General features: G+C 39.1%; 1 protein-coding gene across 2 annotated transcripts in view; it reads left to right on the plus strand.

Annotated features, from left to right (window-relative positions):
* The window catches only part of TET2 (tet methylcytosine dioxygenase 2), a 177,527-nt gene extending 158,181 nt beyond the window's left edge, over positions 1–19,346 (plus strand). For both annotated transcript variants that reach the window (XM_082243693.1, XM_082243692.1), the window contains exons 5-10: positions 1,651–1,859; positions 2,717–2,867; positions 8,977–9,066; positions 11,375–11,512; positions 13,265–13,622; positions 16,643–19,346. In XM_082243693.1, the coding sequence (XP_082099819.1) occupies positions 1,651–1,859; positions 2,717–2,867; positions 8,977–9,066; positions 11,375–11,512; positions 13,265–13,622; positions 16,643–17,964 (2,268 nt within the window). In that variant the 3' untranslated portion in view covers positions 17,965–19,346. The remainder of the gene's footprint in view (positions 1–1,650; positions 1,860–2,716; positions 2,868–8,976; positions 9,067–11,374; positions 11,513–13,264; positions 13,623–16,642) is intronic.
* The last annotated feature ends 1,756 nt before the right edge of the window (positions 19,347–21,102 follow it).

Genomic DNA, 21,102 nt, shown 5'->3' on the forward strand with positions numbered 1-21,102 from the left:
ACATTCATGCGGCTGCGGCGTTCGCATGTAATGTCGGAGCGCACTGCTCCTTCATTACATGCGATCGGCTGTGCGGTGCGAGTTTAGCCATACACTTTGTATGGCTAAATTCGCACCGCACCCGCAGCAAACACGCACAGGACCCAGCCGCATCAGGATCGGATCGCACAGCGGTTCACACTTGTGCGATCCGATCCTGTGCGAACTGCTAGATCGCACTGTGATATGCGATCAAACTGGGGGTGTCGTTAAGATTACATTGACACCCCCAGCGTATCGCATATGGCAGTGTGAACTGCCGGGGGTGCGTTTGCGATGCGGGAACAGGCTGCAGATTCGCAGCCTTCCCGCATCGCATAAGTGTGAACCGGGGCTTAATTAATTTCCAAATTAAAGTTTTAATACAGGCAACATGTAGTATATGATGAGAAGTACATTTTTTTTTTTAATGAGTACATCTTTGGAATTTTGGCCATTTGTATACACACGTTATTAGTATATGAAAACATTTTGCATAGGATCCTGAGTATCCCTAGTAATATACATAAATATTCAAAGAAAATACATTTTTTGTGAAGTATGTTTTACATCTACTTGTTATGTTGTCTCATTTTCTCTTATGTTGTCTCTTGTTTCTTCCACCAGAATACTCCGATCAGCACTCTCAGCCATTGGCTAAAAGCGCTGATTGGGAGCCGGTCGGTCGGTTTTGCAGCATGTACCTCCAAAAGAAGCCGGCTTCTTTTGGACCAGCTGGTATACACACAACCTTTTTTTTTTTTTTAAGCGGCCGATGTCTACCAACATTCAGCCCGTGTATACAGAGCTTTAGGTCTGAAACTGTTGTTCTTGACATACACTGGACAATTATTATCTCAGTATGAACTTATCATTGTTTTATCCCAAAATGAAATATTAATCACCATTTCAAGTGCCTCCTCTTCCTTTTTCCTAATAGACTTAATAAAAGGCACATCTCAATAAGGCTTTCATGGAGTGATAATCTACATGATAATTGACGTTGTGAATTTACACTCCGCGTGATTGATGGTTTTGTGAATTTAACCTAATAATTGGCTAATACCATTACTGCAGCACTATTTTTGTGGGATTCATATACATCTGTGGGGTCTAGAAAGAGGTTAAATATTGTTCATAATAAATGTGGATACAGATCTGCCAAAGATGGAAATATATATTTTAAAGCAACCTTGTCAATAGAATTAAAAGGAAAAACAAAGGGCCCCCTGCAAAGAAGAGCGTTAATGCATAAATCTCTAATGCCACTGTTCTGCATTGAAGACCTGGTCTCCCTGGTGCACTCAGTGGTTCAGTCCACCAGCTGTTAATGTTACTACTGTGTTTGCAGTGACATAGGGTCCAGGGGAAAGAACTACAGAATGCAGAGGGGACCAGGAATCTAACACTCCTGGAAGTGTCAGATTCTGAAGGTTTTTCAGGGTGATATATCTCTGCAGTACAACACGAATGTGCAGCAGGCAGTGGGCAAGATAAGTACAACATTTATAAAATAATGAATCAAAATTTTAAAATGTGACTGGTAGCTTTTGCATATATACTTTTTAGAATTGCTTATTTTGAATTCTGGACTCCACTAGACCACATATGTATATACTGATATGTTAACAGGTCATTCGGCGGGGTGGAGTGGAGGAAAAGATGCTGTGCTTGGTGAGAGAACGGGCAGGCCACTCCTGTGAAACGGCTGTAATTGTGATTCTGATTCTGGTATGGGAAGGCATATCTCTAAATTTAGCTGACAAGCTGTACTCCGAACTAACAGAAACACTAAGAAGATATGGAACCTTAACAAACAGACGCTGTGCTCTCAATGAGGAGTAAGTTGTTTTGTAATCAGTTTTAAACTTTATATTTACTGTGTTAATTCTAAGTTAACTTACAATACATACAATACAAATGAATGTATATTTTATTTATTTTACATGGAACATTCAATAAAGTGAACAAATTCCTTAGAAGCAATTTTGGAAATTGGCAACATTAAAGTTTATGTCAAGTCAATTTTTTAAATAGAGTAGAGAATTTATAAAATCCCTGGCAAGTTTTAATTTGTTGTCTGTACCCCATTGGTGACTTTTCTCCAATATGTGTCCCACAGGAACATAAGCAAGTGATCCCCCCAAACAAAAACTGGGCACACAAAATTCTGCCGGTTCAGCAGGGATTGGATGACGTTTGATCTGTGTGTAGCCCTTTATTATAGTCTAGTAACATATTTTAATAAGTCTTTTTTGTACTAATACAATGTAATTAAAGTAGAACTATAGGTAAACCATTTATTTTTGTTATTTTGGATAGAGTAACCCCTGTAAGGTTTTTTTTTTATCTTTGTCCCTTTGGGGAGATTGACCTTCCTGTCCCATAGCCAAACAGGAAGTGAGAGGGAATCTCTTGGGGACCCCCAGGTCACCACAATTGGTGTCCCCACTGGAAGACTCCCCCTCTATTACTTTTCTGGGGGCAACTCAAATTTCACTTTTAAGTTCAATTTCAATGCTAATGGTAAACAGAACAAATAGTGAATCTCGGTAACAGGGACACAGACAGCAATAGAAGCCTGGCAGCGGTTCTAAACCATCTCCCTCAAAACCCAAAGTGCTTAGAACAGAAGACTTTCTTTCTATATTTTATGTATTGTTATAAGGTCAGCTCTAAAATATTTGTTATCTTTTAGGCGTACTTGTGCATGTCAGGGGCTGGACCCCGAAACCTGTGGTGCCTCATTTTCCTTTGGGTGCTCTTGGAGTATGTACTACAATGGGTGCAAGTTTGCCAGAAGCAAAATCCCCAGAAAATTCAAACTTACTTCTGATGACCCAAGAGAGGTGAGTATGTTTTGATTTCTTGGAAGTTTATTCGTTTTTAATTAATTGCACAAGCCCTATATCTGCCATGTATAAGCTTGGTTGGCTTGTAAATATATTAGGTAATATTTTGTAAACTTTAGCTTTTCTCTGTCAGTGATGTATTAGAGACAGTTCACACTACTCCGACTCAAAGTCGCCCTAACTTTGGGCGAATTTGAAGTCGCCCGTGCAGCACGGCTTCATCGTGACTTTCAAACGACTTCTCGTAATAGAAGTCAATGCAAGTCACTCCGACATCGCCCAAAAATAGTGCAGGAACCTTTTTCTAAGTGGGAGCGACTTGAGTCGCTCTGATTAGAACTGTTCCATTGCACAGCATGGAGCGCTACCAAGTCGCCTGACAAGTCGGAGTAGTGTGAACCGGCTCTTAGAATTTCTACTGTGAATTTAATTAAATGTTTGCAAACCTGTCACAAAACATAGGTATCGTTGATGTTCTATAGCACCCCCTTGGTGGGCTACCATCTCAATCCTAGGGTAGGGTTCACTACTTTAGGCTTTTTTACCTTTTATTGCTGAATTTAATTCTAGGATAGAAGGTTTAGGGGTATAGGATACCCCAAAAAGAATAGGTATTAAAAATTAGCAATACTAGCAATGGTCCCTTTAAGAGTTGTTTAGGTCGAGGAAAGGTGTCCCAAGTATTTATTATCTCTCCAGCCATACCTCTATGCAACCTATTTGGAATTGGTTGGGTCGGATACATATATATAGTTCTGGGTTTGACTTTCCCATTCTGCTTACTGGAACCTCTTTCACAGTAACAGGCAGAGGCTAACAACCCATTGAGATTAGGGAAGATCTACACAGCCAAAAAAATAAAAAAGTTAAAAAACAGCTCAGGCTGGGCACAGCTAAGCAGCAGCATGCTAAATTTTATGAGTGATATAACTGAACAGGACAGGGGCCCTACACTTCTCGAATTCCTTGTGGAATCATTATGGCATTACAAGTACTTAGCGGATATGAGGTTGGCTATACACTATATAGAAACACATTCGACAAAGATGCCTATAGCTGACATCAGAAAAATGTACCCAATAAGGGGATGTTCTCGTGTCTGTGAGTCCTACCCATGCCAACCATGCCAGACATGCCTTTCTTGTGCCTTCATGGGAGGAAAGTTAATTAGATGGGATTTTTCCCAGTCAAGTGTTTTGTTTCCACACAAAAGAAGCATCTAGTAGGCATGTCTATAGAGTGTTCCCCTCAAATTTCCATAAATAAGTATTCATATTTACCTTATGCAGTCTTTCATGTTTGCACCGCAATTTTTCTTTAGAAAGATTGTTTGCCATTTGTATTGTTCATACACCCTAGACCATTTTTGAATGTTTTTTCTGTAGTTTATAAGCTGGAAAATGAAACGTCCCTGAATTAATAATATTGTATAGCAGAATCACATCTTAATGGCAGTTGCAATAGAAGAGCTATTATACTTATCTTCCCTATGTCACTGCTGTGTCCTGTAGTGATGTAGGGGTTGAAGGATGGAACCCGGAGGGGGAGCAAAAGCCTTTACCATTCCCAGAAGTGTGGCATGCTAAAATAATGACAGAGGCTTCAGCACTTGAATGGATTAAAGGTAGGAGAACGCCACCGGAGAGGTGAGTATAATAGCACTTCTATTGGAGAGAACTGCCATTTTTAAGGGTTTTAATGCTAACAGATATGGGAGTTGTTCTTTTTCAGAGGAACTAAAGTTAGTGAATGCATCGACTTCATAGCATAATAACAATAGACTCACAGAGGAAGAAACACATTTTGACTTATTGGCTCAAAGGAGGAGGGGAGATTGTGAAATTTAGGTCAAATAGCATACAATGTAACTAGTTGTTACTGGGCAAGACTAGAAATTTGCATGTGACAGGAAAATAGCTGATGGTAAAGCATCACTAACTAAGCTTTTCTGGTATTTTGAAATGTTCATATGACACAGACGAAAAAAAAAAAAAATGTGCACCACTTTTCTAAAATAGCATATATATCAGAGTTGTATTTTAGTGTTTAACAATAATATTTTTGTGTAATAGGCAGAAAGTCTGTAATAATAGGCAGTAATAATAAGTAATAAGCCCAAACAAATGACATTTATTGTTAAGCAAGGTGTTATCCCTATTAGTGATTTTCAATGTACACAATCCTCTGTGTCTAATTAGGGATCATTATTTTTTTTCATAGAAAAGGGAATATCCTATCCACTAAACTTTAGCCTGAGATAGGTAAAAACTTAAAGGCAGTTTAAGTTGTATGGGCATCATCCAACTTCCCACTACAAATGAGAGATCTGACAGTTTATGACAAATCCAAAATTGAATATGCATTGCAGGAATATAAAATAATAGATAACATATTTAGGTTTATCCAAAAGGACAATGCAAAGAACAATGTAAGTGTATTCCTAATTGATCATGTATGTTGCTATATTGCTCCTTACACTACTTTTAATAAATGTGATTGTGTTAATGTGATTGTAAAGGAACATTTTTCAGAAAAATAAAAAACATGTCATACTTACCTGCTCTGTGCAGTGGTTTTGCACAGAGCAGCCCCAATCCTTCTCTTCTCAGGTTCTCTGCTGGTACTCTGAGCCCCTCCCCCTTACCGAGTGCCCCCATAGCGAGCCGCTTGCTGTGGGGGCACTCGTACGTGCTTGCTGCCGAGTCGGCTCTCTGCATCCATAAGATACAGAGGGGACGGCTTAGCCCCACCCCCTGCTCCCGCCTCACTGGTTGTGATTGACAGCAGTCGCAACCCCGACCCGGGCCTGCCCCCTCTCTCTCCTGATTGGCTAAATGATGGCTCCTGCTGCTGCATCTCAGACAGTCAGGAGACAGAGACCCAGAAGAGCTTTGAGTCTCATGCATATCGTTGTATCACGATCAAGCTTGGGTAAGTATTAGGGGGGGGCTGAGAGGAAAGCTGCACACCAAAGGTTTTTTACCTTCATGCATAGAGGAAAATCCATGAAGGTAAAAACATTCAGCCATTACTCTCCCTTCATTCTGGGGCCTGCCCTATTAAACTTTATACTGCAGATCGAGGCATGGCCCCCTATAGGGATCGTAACATTGCTAAGAGTTCACAGGAGAGGAAAGCCGCTCAGGTGTGCATCGTCTAATGATCAGCGGTCGGGTGCACGTCAGATCCATAGCTTCGGCAAAAATGTTCACATAGACGATGAGAGACTGCACTCCAACTTGAAATGATAAACGATTTATTGATCAAAATGACAGACAAATATTGTGCAGAGACAGGACCAAGGTTAACGCATTTCACAGAGTTAGATCTGCTTAGTTATAACCAAGGTTATGGTTATATCAAGGTAATTGGTTATGACTAAGCAGATCTAACTCTGTGAAACGCGTTAACCTTGGTCCTGTCTCTGCACAATATTTGTCTTTCATCTTGATCAATAAATCGTTTATCATTTCAAGTTGGAGTGCAGTCTCTCATCATCTATGTAAACATCGTAACATTGCTATTGCTCTTTAAAACAAACCATTTGTTCATGGCATTAACTTTACTTTGAATCTCTTTGTCGTGCAAGTGCAATATGACTTGTACATTGTTATACTTTAATAAAATATTTGAACCCGAAAAACATGCAGCCTTTACAACCACTTTAAGCTGGCAATAGATGTTAGTTTTTTGGTCAATCAGCAGACAGATTGACCCCCCCCCCCCCACCGGGACATTGTATTCTGACAGGGGAACCCCACCACCATCGGAATACACTGATCAAGTGCACCAGCAGCCGCTGATTAGCAGACGTTTTCCAGCATGCTCCTTCAACAGAAGTCAATCAAAATATTAACTTCTGTTGAGCATGGACAGGCAAATACTGCTCTAGATTGGGCTAGTCCCTGCTAAACTATTCAAACTGTATAAAGTGTTTAACCAGCTTAAGCCCTGTTCACATTGGTGTGATTTGACATGAAATTTGACATGTCAAATCGCATGTCAAATCGCAGCCTATTGACGGCAACAGCACTGTCCCAATCGGTGCAACGCTGACTTTGTGGCGCCGCACCGTTTTCCAAAAGTAGTTCCTGCCCTTCTTTTGCCGACTTCGGGGGTGATTTCAATAGACATCTGTCCATGATTCCACACAGATGCCTTTCAAATTGCCCCCGAAATCTCACTAAAATGCGGGTTTGAAATTGTGCGAGTTCAGCTGAAGTCAGACAATTAAAAACCTGCATTTAATGTGAATGAGGGCTTAGTGTCTTATGCAACTTTTTTGCCTTGTACATCAATTGTTTATGAATTACAATGTATATGCAGTTATATAATGCACATTTTACATTTACTAGGTTAAATTCCCATGTTTATTCTGGGTTTATTTTTGTAAAATTCTGCTAAATAAAGCCATGGGTGCTAGTGTTATGTATGGCCAAGCACTGCTTATAATGTTATGAAATCAGTTTAGCCTTCTGTCTTTGTTCTAATACTGGAATCAGCAGTGGTGGGAGGTTATGGTTCTTTCTTTTTTATGTATGCACACTGCAGCCTAACTGTGACAGACTCACACACTGAAGACTTTAGGCCTCATGCACACTGGATGTTATCAAAGCGTCAGTAGAAAGCTGTAGAAGGAGTTTTTCAGCTTTTTTGCAGTAGCATTTTTCAGTGCTTTTTAGCTTTTTTCAGCTGTAGGGTTTTTAGCTTTTTTTTTTTTAGCAAAACTATACTCCCACAGAAGCTTATAGCTCAAAAACTTTGATAAATAGCCGCGTTGATGAAATGCTGCGTTTTCAGCATTTTTTGGCGTTTTTCATAGTTTTTAAGTTTCTATCAGTGTTAGAGCGTTTTTACAGCTGAAAAACTCCTCTCAAACACCACTAGTTCTGGGGGCTTTTTTTCCAGCCAGAAAATGCCCCTACCAAATACTGCTGATAACAGCTTTTGTGTGCATGGACCCATAGGGTAACACGCTGGGGAGTTTACTGGCTGCAGAAAAAAATGTCTGACGCCAAAAAGAGCATCTGTAAAAACGTTCAATGTGCAAGAGGCCTTAAAGTGATTGTAAAGACTTGTTTAAGAAAAAAAAAAAACATGTTATACTAACCCTGCTCTGTCCAGTTGGTTTTGCACAGAGCAGCCCAGATCCTTATCTTCTCGGGTTCCTCTTTGGCTCTCCTGGCCCCTCCCTCCTGTTGAGTTCCCCCACAACAAGCAGCTTGCTATGGGGGCATTCGAGCCGAGTCACAGCTCCCTCTTTTAGTCAGACATGGAGCCCCGATCCTGCCCTGCCCTCTCTCTCTCCTGATTTGCTAAATGATTTTGATTGACAGCTGCAGGAGCCAATCACCCCATGCTGCTGTATCAGCCAATGAGTAGAGGAGTCTCGGGCAGCTGAGACACTCTTGCAACATCGCTGGATAAAGATGGGCTCAGGTAGGTATGGGGGGGGGGGGTGAGGGGGCTGCTGCACACAAAATGTTTTTTTTTTTACTTAATGCATAGAATGCATTAGGATACAAAAAAACCTTCTGCTTTTACAAACCCTTTAAGATTTTAGTAATATCATATTTCAGTTCCGTGAAGCAAGCACTTAACAGTGAGAATATAAACGAAATGTATATAGGGGAGGTCTAGCGGTAATGATAGCTTTGCATGCACAAAACCCCTAACCTGCATATCCAAAGTTTAACAAATACAGTGCCAACAGGAAACACTGGGGTTGATTTACTAAAGGCAAATAGAATGTGCACTTTCCCAAAATCTCCACAAACCAGGCTAGTATCAGAATATGCAGCAAAACATGGACTTTTGTACTTACCGCCATACACAACCATTTCTAAACCAGTCTTACCATGGCCATACAACTTTTTGTTTTTTTAAAAGTCAGTTTAAAAAGCACGGGGGTTTACTTTCCAAATGTGTTTAGCATTTTGTTTTCTTCGGGGCTTTGAATCAAGTGACATTTAATTCAAGTAAATTAATGGGAAAACAAAGACAGAAGAAGAGCCTGGTGACATGACCTGTCATAATTAGATTATTTTTATTTAGTTGTTGTAAATGCTTTCTTAAAACATTGTGACTCTGCTATTATTTAATAAAGGAAGAAAAATTGGAAGACAGTCTGCAGGATTTGTCGACACTAATAGCACCAATTTACAAGAAGCTTGCACCAGATGCCTATACCAATCAGGTATGTAATCAGGCCCAACTCAAAAGGGCTGCTTTCACTATCCACCAACCTTCTGTGCAGTGATTTGCCTGCATAATATAAATGCTATCATTGAAGAGTTTCTTACTAATGGGATTCATGTGAACAATGGAGAGTAAAGACCTATATGATGACATGTGTACTTTACTACTAGCCAATGGGAGCCACCAGTACGTCTTCCATTAACTAATGTCTTAATGTAAAGGATGCCTGGGTGGAGTAGGCTCTGAGGAAGAGGCTAGGCCTCGAAACGCGTTAGCCTTCAAGAATCTAAGGGACTACTCATCCTCGGATACCTTTACTGAGGACTGCGTTCCTTTTGTGACATGCTTTTAACAAGAACTCGTTTGTGAGTATTTTTAATCCTATTTTTTAAATAAACCATCTAAATGATAATGCACTAGGCTGGTGCGCCCTTGTGTTTGTTTGTTGTTATAATATATGGCTACTAAATGACATTTTCTCTGTAAAATATTGCATCAGGGATTTTCTCATATTACAATAAAGAACATCTCTGGACAAAATTTTTTTTTAAGTTTTGAATAAAGTGGGGAAGGGTTAGAGCCTTTGACTTGTGTTTTATTGCTGTCTGTATGACCCCTGTGGCGATTCACCCACTGTATTTGACCTGGAAATCATTGGCACTGGAATGAAAAGTGATGGGAAATCCAAATTTTAAGCCAGCTATACGTGAATTGAAATTTGTTTAGTTCAGCAGGGACTGGTGGAATTTCGATCCATGTATGGGCAGACTAGTTGTAAAAAAATAAGATCTACTAATCGACCTCTGTACAACCAACCTGTCAGAGTTTTCCTGATCAATCAGACCCACCGGCTATAGCCGGCAGCACTGATCAGTGTATTGTGATGACAGGGAAGTCTCCCCATTGTCAGAATACAGTAGCTGTGGGAGGATTCCCTCATCCACATCGTGTGAAGGGAAACTTCCACAAAAGGACACAGCATAAAAGAAGACTGGCAATCAAAAAGGTTTTGACAAGAGATACCCTTAGGGCTCTTTCACACGGACGTTCCGTATGTCCGTAAGGCTCGGTTCACATTTATGCGATGCGGGAAGGCTGCGAATTCGCAGCCTGTTCCCGCATCGCACACGCACCCCCGGCAGTTCACACTGCCATATGCGATACGCTGGGGGTGTCAATGTAATCTTAACGACACCCCCAGTTTGATCGCATATCGCAGTGCGATCGTGCAGTTCGCACAGGAGCGGATCGCACAAGTGTGAACCGCTGTGCGATCCGATCCTGATGCGGCTGCAAAAATGCCTCCTGTGCGTGTTTGCTCCGGGTGCGATGCGAATTTAGCCATTCAAACTGTATGGCTAAACTCGCACCGCACAGCTGATCGCATGTATTGTCGGAGCAGTGCGCTCCGATATTACATGCGAACCCCGCACTCGCAGAAGTGTGAACCGGGGCTTAAGCACCCCATCCGTTTGCGGGTGATATACGGACATAATGAATGTCTATGGGATTGCAGATGTCAGCGGATGACATCCGATTTTCATCCTTTCAGTTTTGTTCCGTTTTTTTTGGAACGGAACAGAACCCTATTTTTGTTCCGTTTAAAAAACGCAACGGACACAAAATCGGATGTCAGCGATGTCTTCCGCTGACATCCGCAATGCCCATATACATACATTATGTCCGTATATCATCCTCAAACGGATGGGATGATATGCGGACATACGGACCGGATGACACAAGTGTCATCCGTGTCCGTGAAAAAAAAAAAGTGCCGGAGCGGATCGCCCTGTGTGAGAGAGCCCTTAAGGTACTTTTTGGTTTTTGCTGATTAAGCAGAAATAAGCTGATAATGCCTATATCCATCTATACAGAATTCATCCTACATGTACCATTCAGTGAATGTTACATTAAAAATATTGCTCAGGGGCTTGATCATTCCTAACTGAAATGTCAGAAACTCCTTGTGTTAATTTGGTACCTCCTTCCTACCTACCTACTACCTCCTTCCTCCTTAATTTGGTACCTTATTTCTGCCTAGGATTTTCCCTTGTGACACTAATGGACATTCCCATATAGAGAAGATGTATTAAATAGATATTACATCTGACATTTTACATCTGTCTTTGGAAACCCAGTATTTAATAAATTGTATTTAGTGTTGTTTTATAGTTTGATTCCATTCTTTTCTAGTTTGGATTTTTTGTTTTAGTAAAAAATGCTTATACAGAATTTTGCCGTAGATTGTAGGATCATATGAGTTGTCCTAATAACTGTACATAACTAGTTCCCTGTTTCATTTAAAGATTGAGCATGAACATAGAGCCCCGGACTGCCGCCTTGGTAAGAAAGAGGGTCGCCCTTTCTCAGGAGTCACTGCCTGTTTGGATTTTTGCGCTCATTCCCACAGAGATCTGCACAATATGCAAAATGGGAGCACACTGGTAAGTCAGACTGTGGCCTGTAAAGTCATATTAGTATGGATTTTAGTCAGGATTACACTTGTTGTAGTCATAATACTTGTTTTTTGTTGTTAAATATTCTGCCCCCTTTCACGTTGCACATCTAGATTTCATTATAAGAGAGAAAATACAGAATACAGAAAATATAGTCATAGTGTCCAGAATGGTGTAAGTAGTAGGCTCAATTCTCTGATTCTGCCCGCTGTTCTCCACAGGACATTATACCTTGTGTATATAATTCCTGTGTTAGTCATATAGATCCATTTTTAATGCTGCACTCCATGCAGATATAAAAATAATGCAGCACTCTATATGAATTAATACATCATTAAATATGACATATCTCAATTTGACTTGGTTTAATGCTGGCCATACACTAGCCGAAAAATCGTTTGCAAAATCTGTCATTTGGCCTGTTCGTTCATTTTTCGTCCAGTTATTGTGCACAAATAGAAAATTGGTTTTAACTTTTCAGAGCCGAAAAATCGAAGGAACAGTTTGGAAAATTCTGCCGAACGAACAATAAATTGAAAGGTTAATGTGTTTCTCGCCCAAACTGTTTGCACTAGGCATATGTGACAAAATGAACAAAAAACAGATTTTTTTATGTCCATTGAACGATTTATCATTCAAAATTCAGTCATTACATGATGGCACGATCGTCCGCTCTCGCGGCCGAGTGTTCATTTTTAGAAAAATGAGTTTGAATGATTTTTCGTATAGTGTATGGCCAGCTTTAGCCTCTTTAACTCCCAGTACAGCAGAGTTCAGATTAGGAAAATTAGAAGCAGCAAAATGAATCAATCAGCTTTGTTGCACTGCTCAGGTGCCAACAAGGAATATGCGGATAGAAGTAAAGAACAGAGAGATTAGCTCATCAGTCTGCTGCTTCTCCTTTTCGATAGCCTATCACAGAGTGGGGAGGGGACAAGACCTGAAAGTGTGACCTATATGTAGCAGATAAAGATCATCTCCCCTTTCTGCTAGGCAGGGGTGTGCTGGGGGCAGAGTTGTGTAGATCCTAAGAGTGGATAGACAGAAAAACAAATCCATTGGCACGCAAAATAGCTCCCTTGTATGTATTTTATCTGTATATTTAGCTGTTTGCCTGTAGTTCATCCTTAAATTAGTAAAATCCTAATATGTACCTGCTTGAGGTTTACTTTTTTTTCATAGTCAATCTAGAAGGCACAACTGTCATTGCAAGACAGCACTCTAGGAAGACAATTTATGCAAGAGAAAGGATAGAAGGAATCCGCATTACTTTTCAAGTAATTTCTATTATAGAATAGACGGTTCAACAGTTCATAGCCTCTTCTTGTAGTTATTAAGGATTAAAGATGTCTAAGGCTCCATTCACACTTGGCATTTTTGAATCGCCAGCAGAATCACAGCGAAATTGCGGCAAAATGTGCAACACTCTTTGGGTATTATTATTCTTCATGTCACCTCAAAATGCAAGTTTAAAAATTGTGTGAAGATTGTCACCCAAAAAAAAGGAGCATAAGCTTCTTTTGAGCATTAAACATGCATGAGGCAGCCCGGTGAAGTGAATAGGCTGCCCAGTGCAAAACATGTGGAAGCACCTGTACATTGCTCTTTAAAAATCGCAAGTGGGAATGCTCGTTCTTGCTACGCGATTTATAAGTGGGGCCTAAATGTGTTTGTAACTAAATGATCAAATATTTTATTTTGCAATCACCCTCAAATATTTCTGTGATTCATTTCTCTCAGGTTTGCACTTTAACCAGAGAAGACAATCGTGAACTTGGTAAAAGGCCCGAAGATGAACAGCTTCACGTGTTACCTCTTTACAAAGTTTCTAATGTAGATGAGTTTGGCAGCAAGGAGGCACAGGAAGAGAAGAAAAGAACAGGTGCTATCCAGGTTCTGGCGTCCTTCCGCAGGCAAGTGAGGATGTTGGCAGAACCTGTTAAGACATGCCGGCAAAAGAAAATGGAAGCAAAGAAGGCAGCAGCAGAGAAGCACTCTTCATCCCAAGAAAATAGCTCTAGTAAACATGAAAAGGAGAAAAACTCACGGCATAAGAATGCGCACTCTGAAGCTGCTAATCATGAAAAGCAGCTAGCAGGTAACTATTAAATGGCCTGAATTAGGGTTCACATAGGCACATAAGCCCATACACTGTGCCCAGGGTTGTCAGATGCTTGGTACAGCCCACTGTAGAAATAAATAACAAGCTGTGCCTGTACTCTGGTAACTGCACATTGTTACATGTGTACAGGGACTGTTGAGTGTCCCTGGGCACAGTAATACACTATTTTTTTTTTTGTTATGATTTACAACCTTCCGCATCTTTGTGAATGAGCCCTTTGAAGGTTTTTTTGTTTTTTTTTTGCACAGGTTGTATCATTGCCTAATTTGGACTTTTTTTTTTAAATGCACATTTACTGCCTCTGCTGCACTGAAATCCTGTGAACTGTTTGTAGCATTGTCTGAGTTCCCCTGCTGGACATCTCCCCTTTTGGTGATAGAGAAAAGGAGACAGGGAGGTTATCTTTAGCACAGCAGGGGAGAACTCAGGCAGAGCTAATAACATTTTTTCGAAATCTCAGTGCAGCAGAGGCAGTGATGTCAAATCACTACAGAAAGTAGGGAGCCAAGTGCAGTTCTGGCAGCATTGAAAAGATTATTAAAAAATATGTATCAAAAAGTATTTTTATGCATTTGCTGCATTTGTAAGAGACAGAACATAAGGAAATGTACATGTATTGCAAAGATGCACTGTGTGAAAAAGATTGTGAAACCTTAGGACAGGACTTGACAAATTTGCTTTGAATCTAGGAGCCAGTTTTTTTTTAACTAACAAAGCTTACGGGTAGAATACGTAACATGTTCCTGAAGGTGAATTTATCCTTTAACCCTTTCACAGTCAGAGCCGTTTAAGCATTTTTGCACTCGTTAAACAAAACATTTTAGGCCTGAAGATTACATAAAACCCCCCAAACATTGACATATTTTCTAAAAACAGACACCTTAGAGAATAAAATAGGGGTAGTTCAATTTTCTTTATCTCACACGGTATTATCGCAAAGGTTGGTAAATAAAAGTAAATTTTAGGGGGTACGAAAACGCAATAAATTACCCCAATTTTGGTAAAATATAAAAGACAAGGTTGCACTGACTAAAGAGATACCCAACATGACAAACCTTAAATTTGAGTGCGCCTGAGAAATGGTGACAAACTTCATTATCCTATATTTTTCATAGGCAACACATTCAATGCCCCCTATTGGTCACCAGTTTAGTGTTACGAAGGAGGTGTGGTGCTAGAATTATTACTCTTATTCCGGCGTGTGAGGCGATATGTAATATGTGTATCACAATCAATGTTTTCAGGCGTAGGGCTCCCAGTGTGTGCCTTTACGTTTGTTTGTGCGTATATGCAGAGGTGGGGGCCTCAATTTTTTTTGGGGGGGGGTGGGGGGGTTATGTGCTTTGGTGTAAATTACATTTTTGACAATTAAAATAAAAAAAAATCACCTCTATGTGATGATTTTTTTGGTGACCGGTTATTTTTAATGACACATCTGGGGTCTAAAAGACCCTGCATGTCTCCCCTGGGCTCCACTGAATGTAATGCAATGCATATCACACTGCTTTACATTATTTCCAGGCTTTGATGGCCAGGAAAACTGTCAATGAGGACTCAGAAGTGAGGTCACATGTCACTTCTGTGTCAGAAACGAAAAGGATCCACTCTCCTCCCTTCCCTCTTCCCGGCTGGACCTGCTATGCCTGTCCTGGGCCTGCAGATGGGCAAGAGGAGCCTGGGATGAGTAGCGGGGGGGGGGATGTTGAACATCCGGAGGGAGCCCAGGGAGCTGTGGCGACCTGGCGCCTGGGGTTTGTCAAGCCCTGCCTCAGGAATTATCTGAACTATGTAAATGGTTCCAAAAATATGTCTAGATTATTTTCTTTTTCATTGCAATAATGGCATCATTTTTTAACTACTATATATATATATATATATATATTTTTTTTTTTTTTATTGTTATTTCTTAAAAATTATATATATATATTTTTTTTTAAATCTATAAACTTGTAAAAATCTCTTCATACAGCTACATATAGCATGAACAGTATACATCATGGTAGCACATCAAGGATGCAATGATTGGTATTTCCCAGCTACTTGCTGTTCAGTCGTATGTATCACCAAATGAAAAACAGTAGATGGTTTCCAAGAGTTGGGGATATCCAACGTGTTTCGAAATAAAGATACAAATAACTTCTTCAGGGATTTTTACCACTCAGGTTTTATTAACAGACAACACAACTGATCTGATCTGCAGCTATCAAAATGTTTGATTGCGGTTACTCATAAGTAAAAGTGGATTCACTATCTACTGAATGCAAGGGTTTTTTAGCTTTTTCCACGAGTGAGCATGTTTGTTTGCTCAAAAAAATAAGTGCATAAGCTCAACAGTCAACAGACTTCCAAGAGAAATGAATGGGGATTCTACTGCACATGCACTGATTGGCCAGGACATTTTCTGTGAGGTAACCATGTAGCACTCAAAGGCCCCACAGCATATATCTGCTTTTTTCATGGGCAGGAATGGGGTCCCACTATATTGTTAAAGAATATCTGCATTAGAAGTACAGTTATCCCTTAAGTAAGACTCAACTCGTTTGTAACAATGTCCAATAGAAATATCAGATCCAAATTATATGTTAGGAGCTATTCATGCAAGTCTGTTTCAGTACAGATATTTTAATGCCTAAGAATGTTTGAATACACATGAAATATGTATATTTTACGCTTAGGAATTCAACACTAAATCACAAATGATTGTAAGTGTCTATTTTGTTTTAGTTGGTTGTACAGTGCAGACAAGGTAAGTGCATAGAGTTATAGTTCTGAGCACAATGGGGATTTCCATAACTCACAAGGTAATATGTAATAGTGGTGACAGGTTATACCTGGTGATGGGCTGTTGGTTAATCAGATTATAGCATGACTATGCACTGGGTTTTGCAAAGTTGTCAACTGTCAAGTTGCAAAACGAAAAAATATTTTTCTGTTTTATTAGTACATCCTATTTTGTGTTTTATTAGCTAAAATGTTTTATTTTTATTTAATTACAGAACTTATGCGACTTTCAGGACAAGCTGCACAGCCAGTCTCCATTCCCACCTCAAGTCGTCCAAACCCCATGAATTCATTTCCTCCAACAGATCCAAATAACCCATATGCAAGAATTGCTACCATGGCAAACACTTATCAAAATGCTTCTTCCACCTATGCTGGCTCTAACCACTCAGATTACTTTCATGCTCCTCCAAACTCATGTGCCTCCACCCCAGTAAACCCTTACCCAGGATCCTTAAATCAAAGTAGCCCATGTCCCCAATATCCATGTAATGGTAATATTCCTATGGAAAACTGCCCACCTTATCTCAATCATTATCCTTCACATCATCAACATATGTTTTACAGGCTTAAGAATCAAGAACCAGCAGCTAATCTTAATATGCCTCCAGTTCAGTCCTTATACCAGCAGAGGTTTGCTAATGGTAAGGCCTACGGTCAAAATTATATGAATTATGGAAGCCAAAGCATGCAAGCTGAGGATTTCAATAGCTGTAATTCTAAACCAAACTCTCACCCCATGGGATCATTTAACCCTTACTCAAAACATAATCTTGGTTCCCCGGACTACCCCCCTCTAAACAGGAATGGTGATTACCCTCCTTCACACTCCTTCCCGGGTCATGAAAGTAATGCATCCATAGATGGTAGGGCTGGCCCTCTGCAGCTCCATGGTAAGAACAATGACATGCATATACATGCAATGAATGGAATGCCTGAAGTGTATACTGGTCTTAATCATGACAGGACTAACCTTGGAGGACTTGGTAGACCAAATGGTGCTAATGTTCAGGAAAAGCTACCACAGACCTCCACTCCTGTGAAAGAAGAGCCAGAAGAAGTATGGTCAGACAGCGAGCAGAGCTTTCTTGATCCTGACATAGGAGGAGTGGCAGTAGCCCCAACTCATGGGTCTATTCTCATTGAATGTGCAAAGCGTGAACTTCACGCTACAACTCCATTAAAAAATCCCAATAGGAATCATCCTACTAGGATTTCATTAGTATTTTATCAGCATAAAAGTATGAATGAGCCAAAGCATGGCTTGGCATTGTGGGAAGCAAAGATGGCGGGTAAAGCCAGGGAAAAAGAAGAGGACTGTGAAAAATATGGTCCAGACTATGTTGCCCCAAAATCCTACAATAAAAAAGTGAAACGTGAACCTGTTGAACCAACCCATGAACCTGCTGAACCATCCTATCTACGATTCATCAAATCGCTCACACAGAGGACAATGTCAATGACCACAGACTCACAAGTCACCACATCTACATACGCCTTAACACGGGTTACAGGTCCTTACAACAGATATATCTAATCTGTTTCTTTACCTCATGAACATCAGAGTGGTGCATCGTTTTCCCATAGGCTAGTTGTGGTTGTTTGGAATGTGGCAGAGAAGTTACAGTATTCAAGTAATCAGTTATGTTACCCTTGGGGCAAGAATACCAGCAAAAACAAGACATGGTATCCTCACCATCACTCTCTTCTTTGACTCATATTTGGTCACAGAACATGTCAAAGAGGAGGATACTATCATCCTATGCAATGGTGTTCCATTCAAACACAAGTTTTATTGGATGAAGCATAATAGTATTTTGTATTGTTCTCCTTATCACATTGTTTATCTGTGACCACTTTTGTAAAACAGATATGTTTAGTTAGGAGCCAGAGATATACTTGCTTAGTGTTACAACATCAGGAATCTTACATAGACCTTGCGGTGCTGACTTCCTAATGTGCTAAATGATACTGGAATTGCAACTTTTTAACCTAGGCTATATAATCATAATAATGACCTCCAATATTCCGAAGTAGTATAGATTCACAGATCACTCTATATTTAATTGAAACACTGAAACTATTGGGACATTCATAAAAATGGTGCTATCATGTGTGTCTATTAATAATGCCTTCACAACAAGTTCAGTGATTATACATGAAATATTAAGTGATTACTTTTTCATTTCCAACAAAAGTACACTTTTAAATGCCATTTTAAAGTAGTTGTTTTTATATTTGTCCTTATAAATAGTAATTTACAGTTTAAATAGTAATGAGCCTAATATGTAAACCACCTTTTTTGCATTGCATATTGATTTATATATACTTTTTTGTTTGCACTATTAGTAAATGAGCAGGTATGTAAAATAAAGTATACTTTTTGTTGACCTGGGCCAAACAATGATAGAAAACATGCCCCATAAATTAAATAGCTGGAATATTAGCAGCCATGAATTGTTTCTAGACCTACAATTATCTGCAAAATCATAGCCTTTATTGCTAATACCTATAATACAAATGTTAGAAGTTGAAATATGGTCCCTAATATTTATTTTCCTCTGACAGAATGAAGACAAAATAGTTCTGATGAAATATTATATAGCCAATTTTTTATGTGTTGAAGTAGATGTAAAGCTTAATAGGATAACATTTAGGGCACATTCACACCTATGTATTTTTGCAGTTGCACTTCGGTGCTCTAGGGCCATGCGCATGCACTGCAGCACAATGCTCTACGATGCATTCTTGTGTGCTTCTTTGCTGAAAATGGTGCATGTCCATTTTTTTTTGTCCATTCTGGTGCATTGGCAACCCATCTGAATGAATTAGCCTTAACACAACACACCACAATGGAAATGTGTAAATTTGCCACTGGAAACATGCTTTTTTCTTTATACCCAGACAAGGCAGACAATCACCAGGGCAAGCGCAGGACAGATTTTGACTCCACTTGAGGGATGAGATTTGACCATATTGTTATGATCCATAAAATCTCTTGGGGAACTGATATTATATGTACAGAGGTAATTTGAGAGGCATTTTTTTTTTTTTGTTATGTAAATGGTTCATCAATAAATGCAAATTTTACACAATAAGGCCCCAAGTTACAAACACTTTTTTAACAGTTAAATGACAAATAAATATTAACCTATTTTAAATGATATGTACTGTCATAAAGGCACAGGGACAGAAAATGAACTTGATATAATACATTTTTTATATACATTCTTGTGCATATCGTTGTTTGGCTATAGGTATGCAACAAAGCAACTTTATTAATTATACCTCAAGTAAATGAGGAGGATTCTAAACAATATAATAATAGCTAGTATTATTATTGATAGTATCCATTATTTATTGTTATTTAAAATACTTATCAGCACTAATAGTTCTACCTCAGTCTGCTTGGCTTTCACCATCTATCACATCCATTGGTAAAGGATACATTGGGTAAAATTAAATTGGACTAATTTATAAAGACAAGAAAAAAATGAGTTTGTTGCTCATAGAAAAAAGAAAACACCATTGTTTTACCTTCACTTTTATGATTGAATACATTGGCAACACAATACAGAATAGTTCTTCATAGATGGCTTGGCAGCACAGTGGAAGCTTGGGTTAAGAAAGAGCTGCATAAAGGTATTTTCCATAACAATAAATAACAGAATTACTGTTATTTTGCAAAGTGAAATATTGTATGAATTATGACCTTGGTGTACATCAACCAAGAATTCTTGTTACTCCATGCAGACTTAAATCTAATGAATTATATATATATAGATTTCCGAATCATGTACTGTCCTAAATATCCAGTCCACAACCTGCAGAGACATAAAGGTAATGTCCTCTTTCAGAAGAATCCTATTAATGTAATTATTGAAGCTGTTACACCTGTATGAATGTTCATGAGTTCTAAATATCCAACTGTTCCAATAGGACTAATCAGCTGCCATACTTGAAAGGCTTTTCCTTTGATGAGTCTTTTTTGTTAGTGTCCATAATCCATCTTCTGCCTGAAATGGATGGTGGACTTACTGGACAGGTGAATAATCCTGATGGATCAATTGTGGATGTTTAAAAATGAAAAAAAGTATGCACACATATAAAGAATACCTTCAATATTGTTACTGTTAGCTGAAATGCATTTTTTAGCCTTCTTGGGAGAATATTTCTTCTTATATACTAATGCTGCAATTGCAGGGTATAGTATTTTATATTCTTATAGTTAGAGTGGTGGAAATGTTTATTGCCTGCCAAAGCTTTCTTTTTTTTTTTTTTCAATATTTTTTCCTTTATGAGGTTTTTTATTTTGACGCAGTTTACATATAAGCAGAATAAGCTTTTACATACAGTACCAGCTCAGCTGCATATCTAGGACTGGATATATATATATATATATATATAGAAGATAAGTGGTTATAATGGGGGAAAACATAATAAAAGGATAACTTCACATGATTAAGTAGTGACTGGAGTTGTATTAGCTAGAAAAAATGGCGGACTCTTTTCTTATCTTCCTTTTCTTATCTTCCTTTTCTAGATTTGCACCTGGAAAGGTCTTTGTTTTCTTACAGATATCCATAAGAAACCAGTCTGACTACCATAGGTTGATAAAGAGGAATCTAGCCATTTTATTTAGCACAAATCCACCCAGTTATACAGGTTTAGATAC

Source organism: Pelophylax lessonae (genome assembly GCF_965119305.1).
Source record: "Pelophylax lessonae genome assembly, chromosome: 1".
In the NCBI taxonomy this organism is placed as follows: domain Eukaryota; kingdom Metazoa; phylum Chordata; class Amphibia; order Anura; family Ranidae; genus Pelophylax; species Pelophylax lessonae.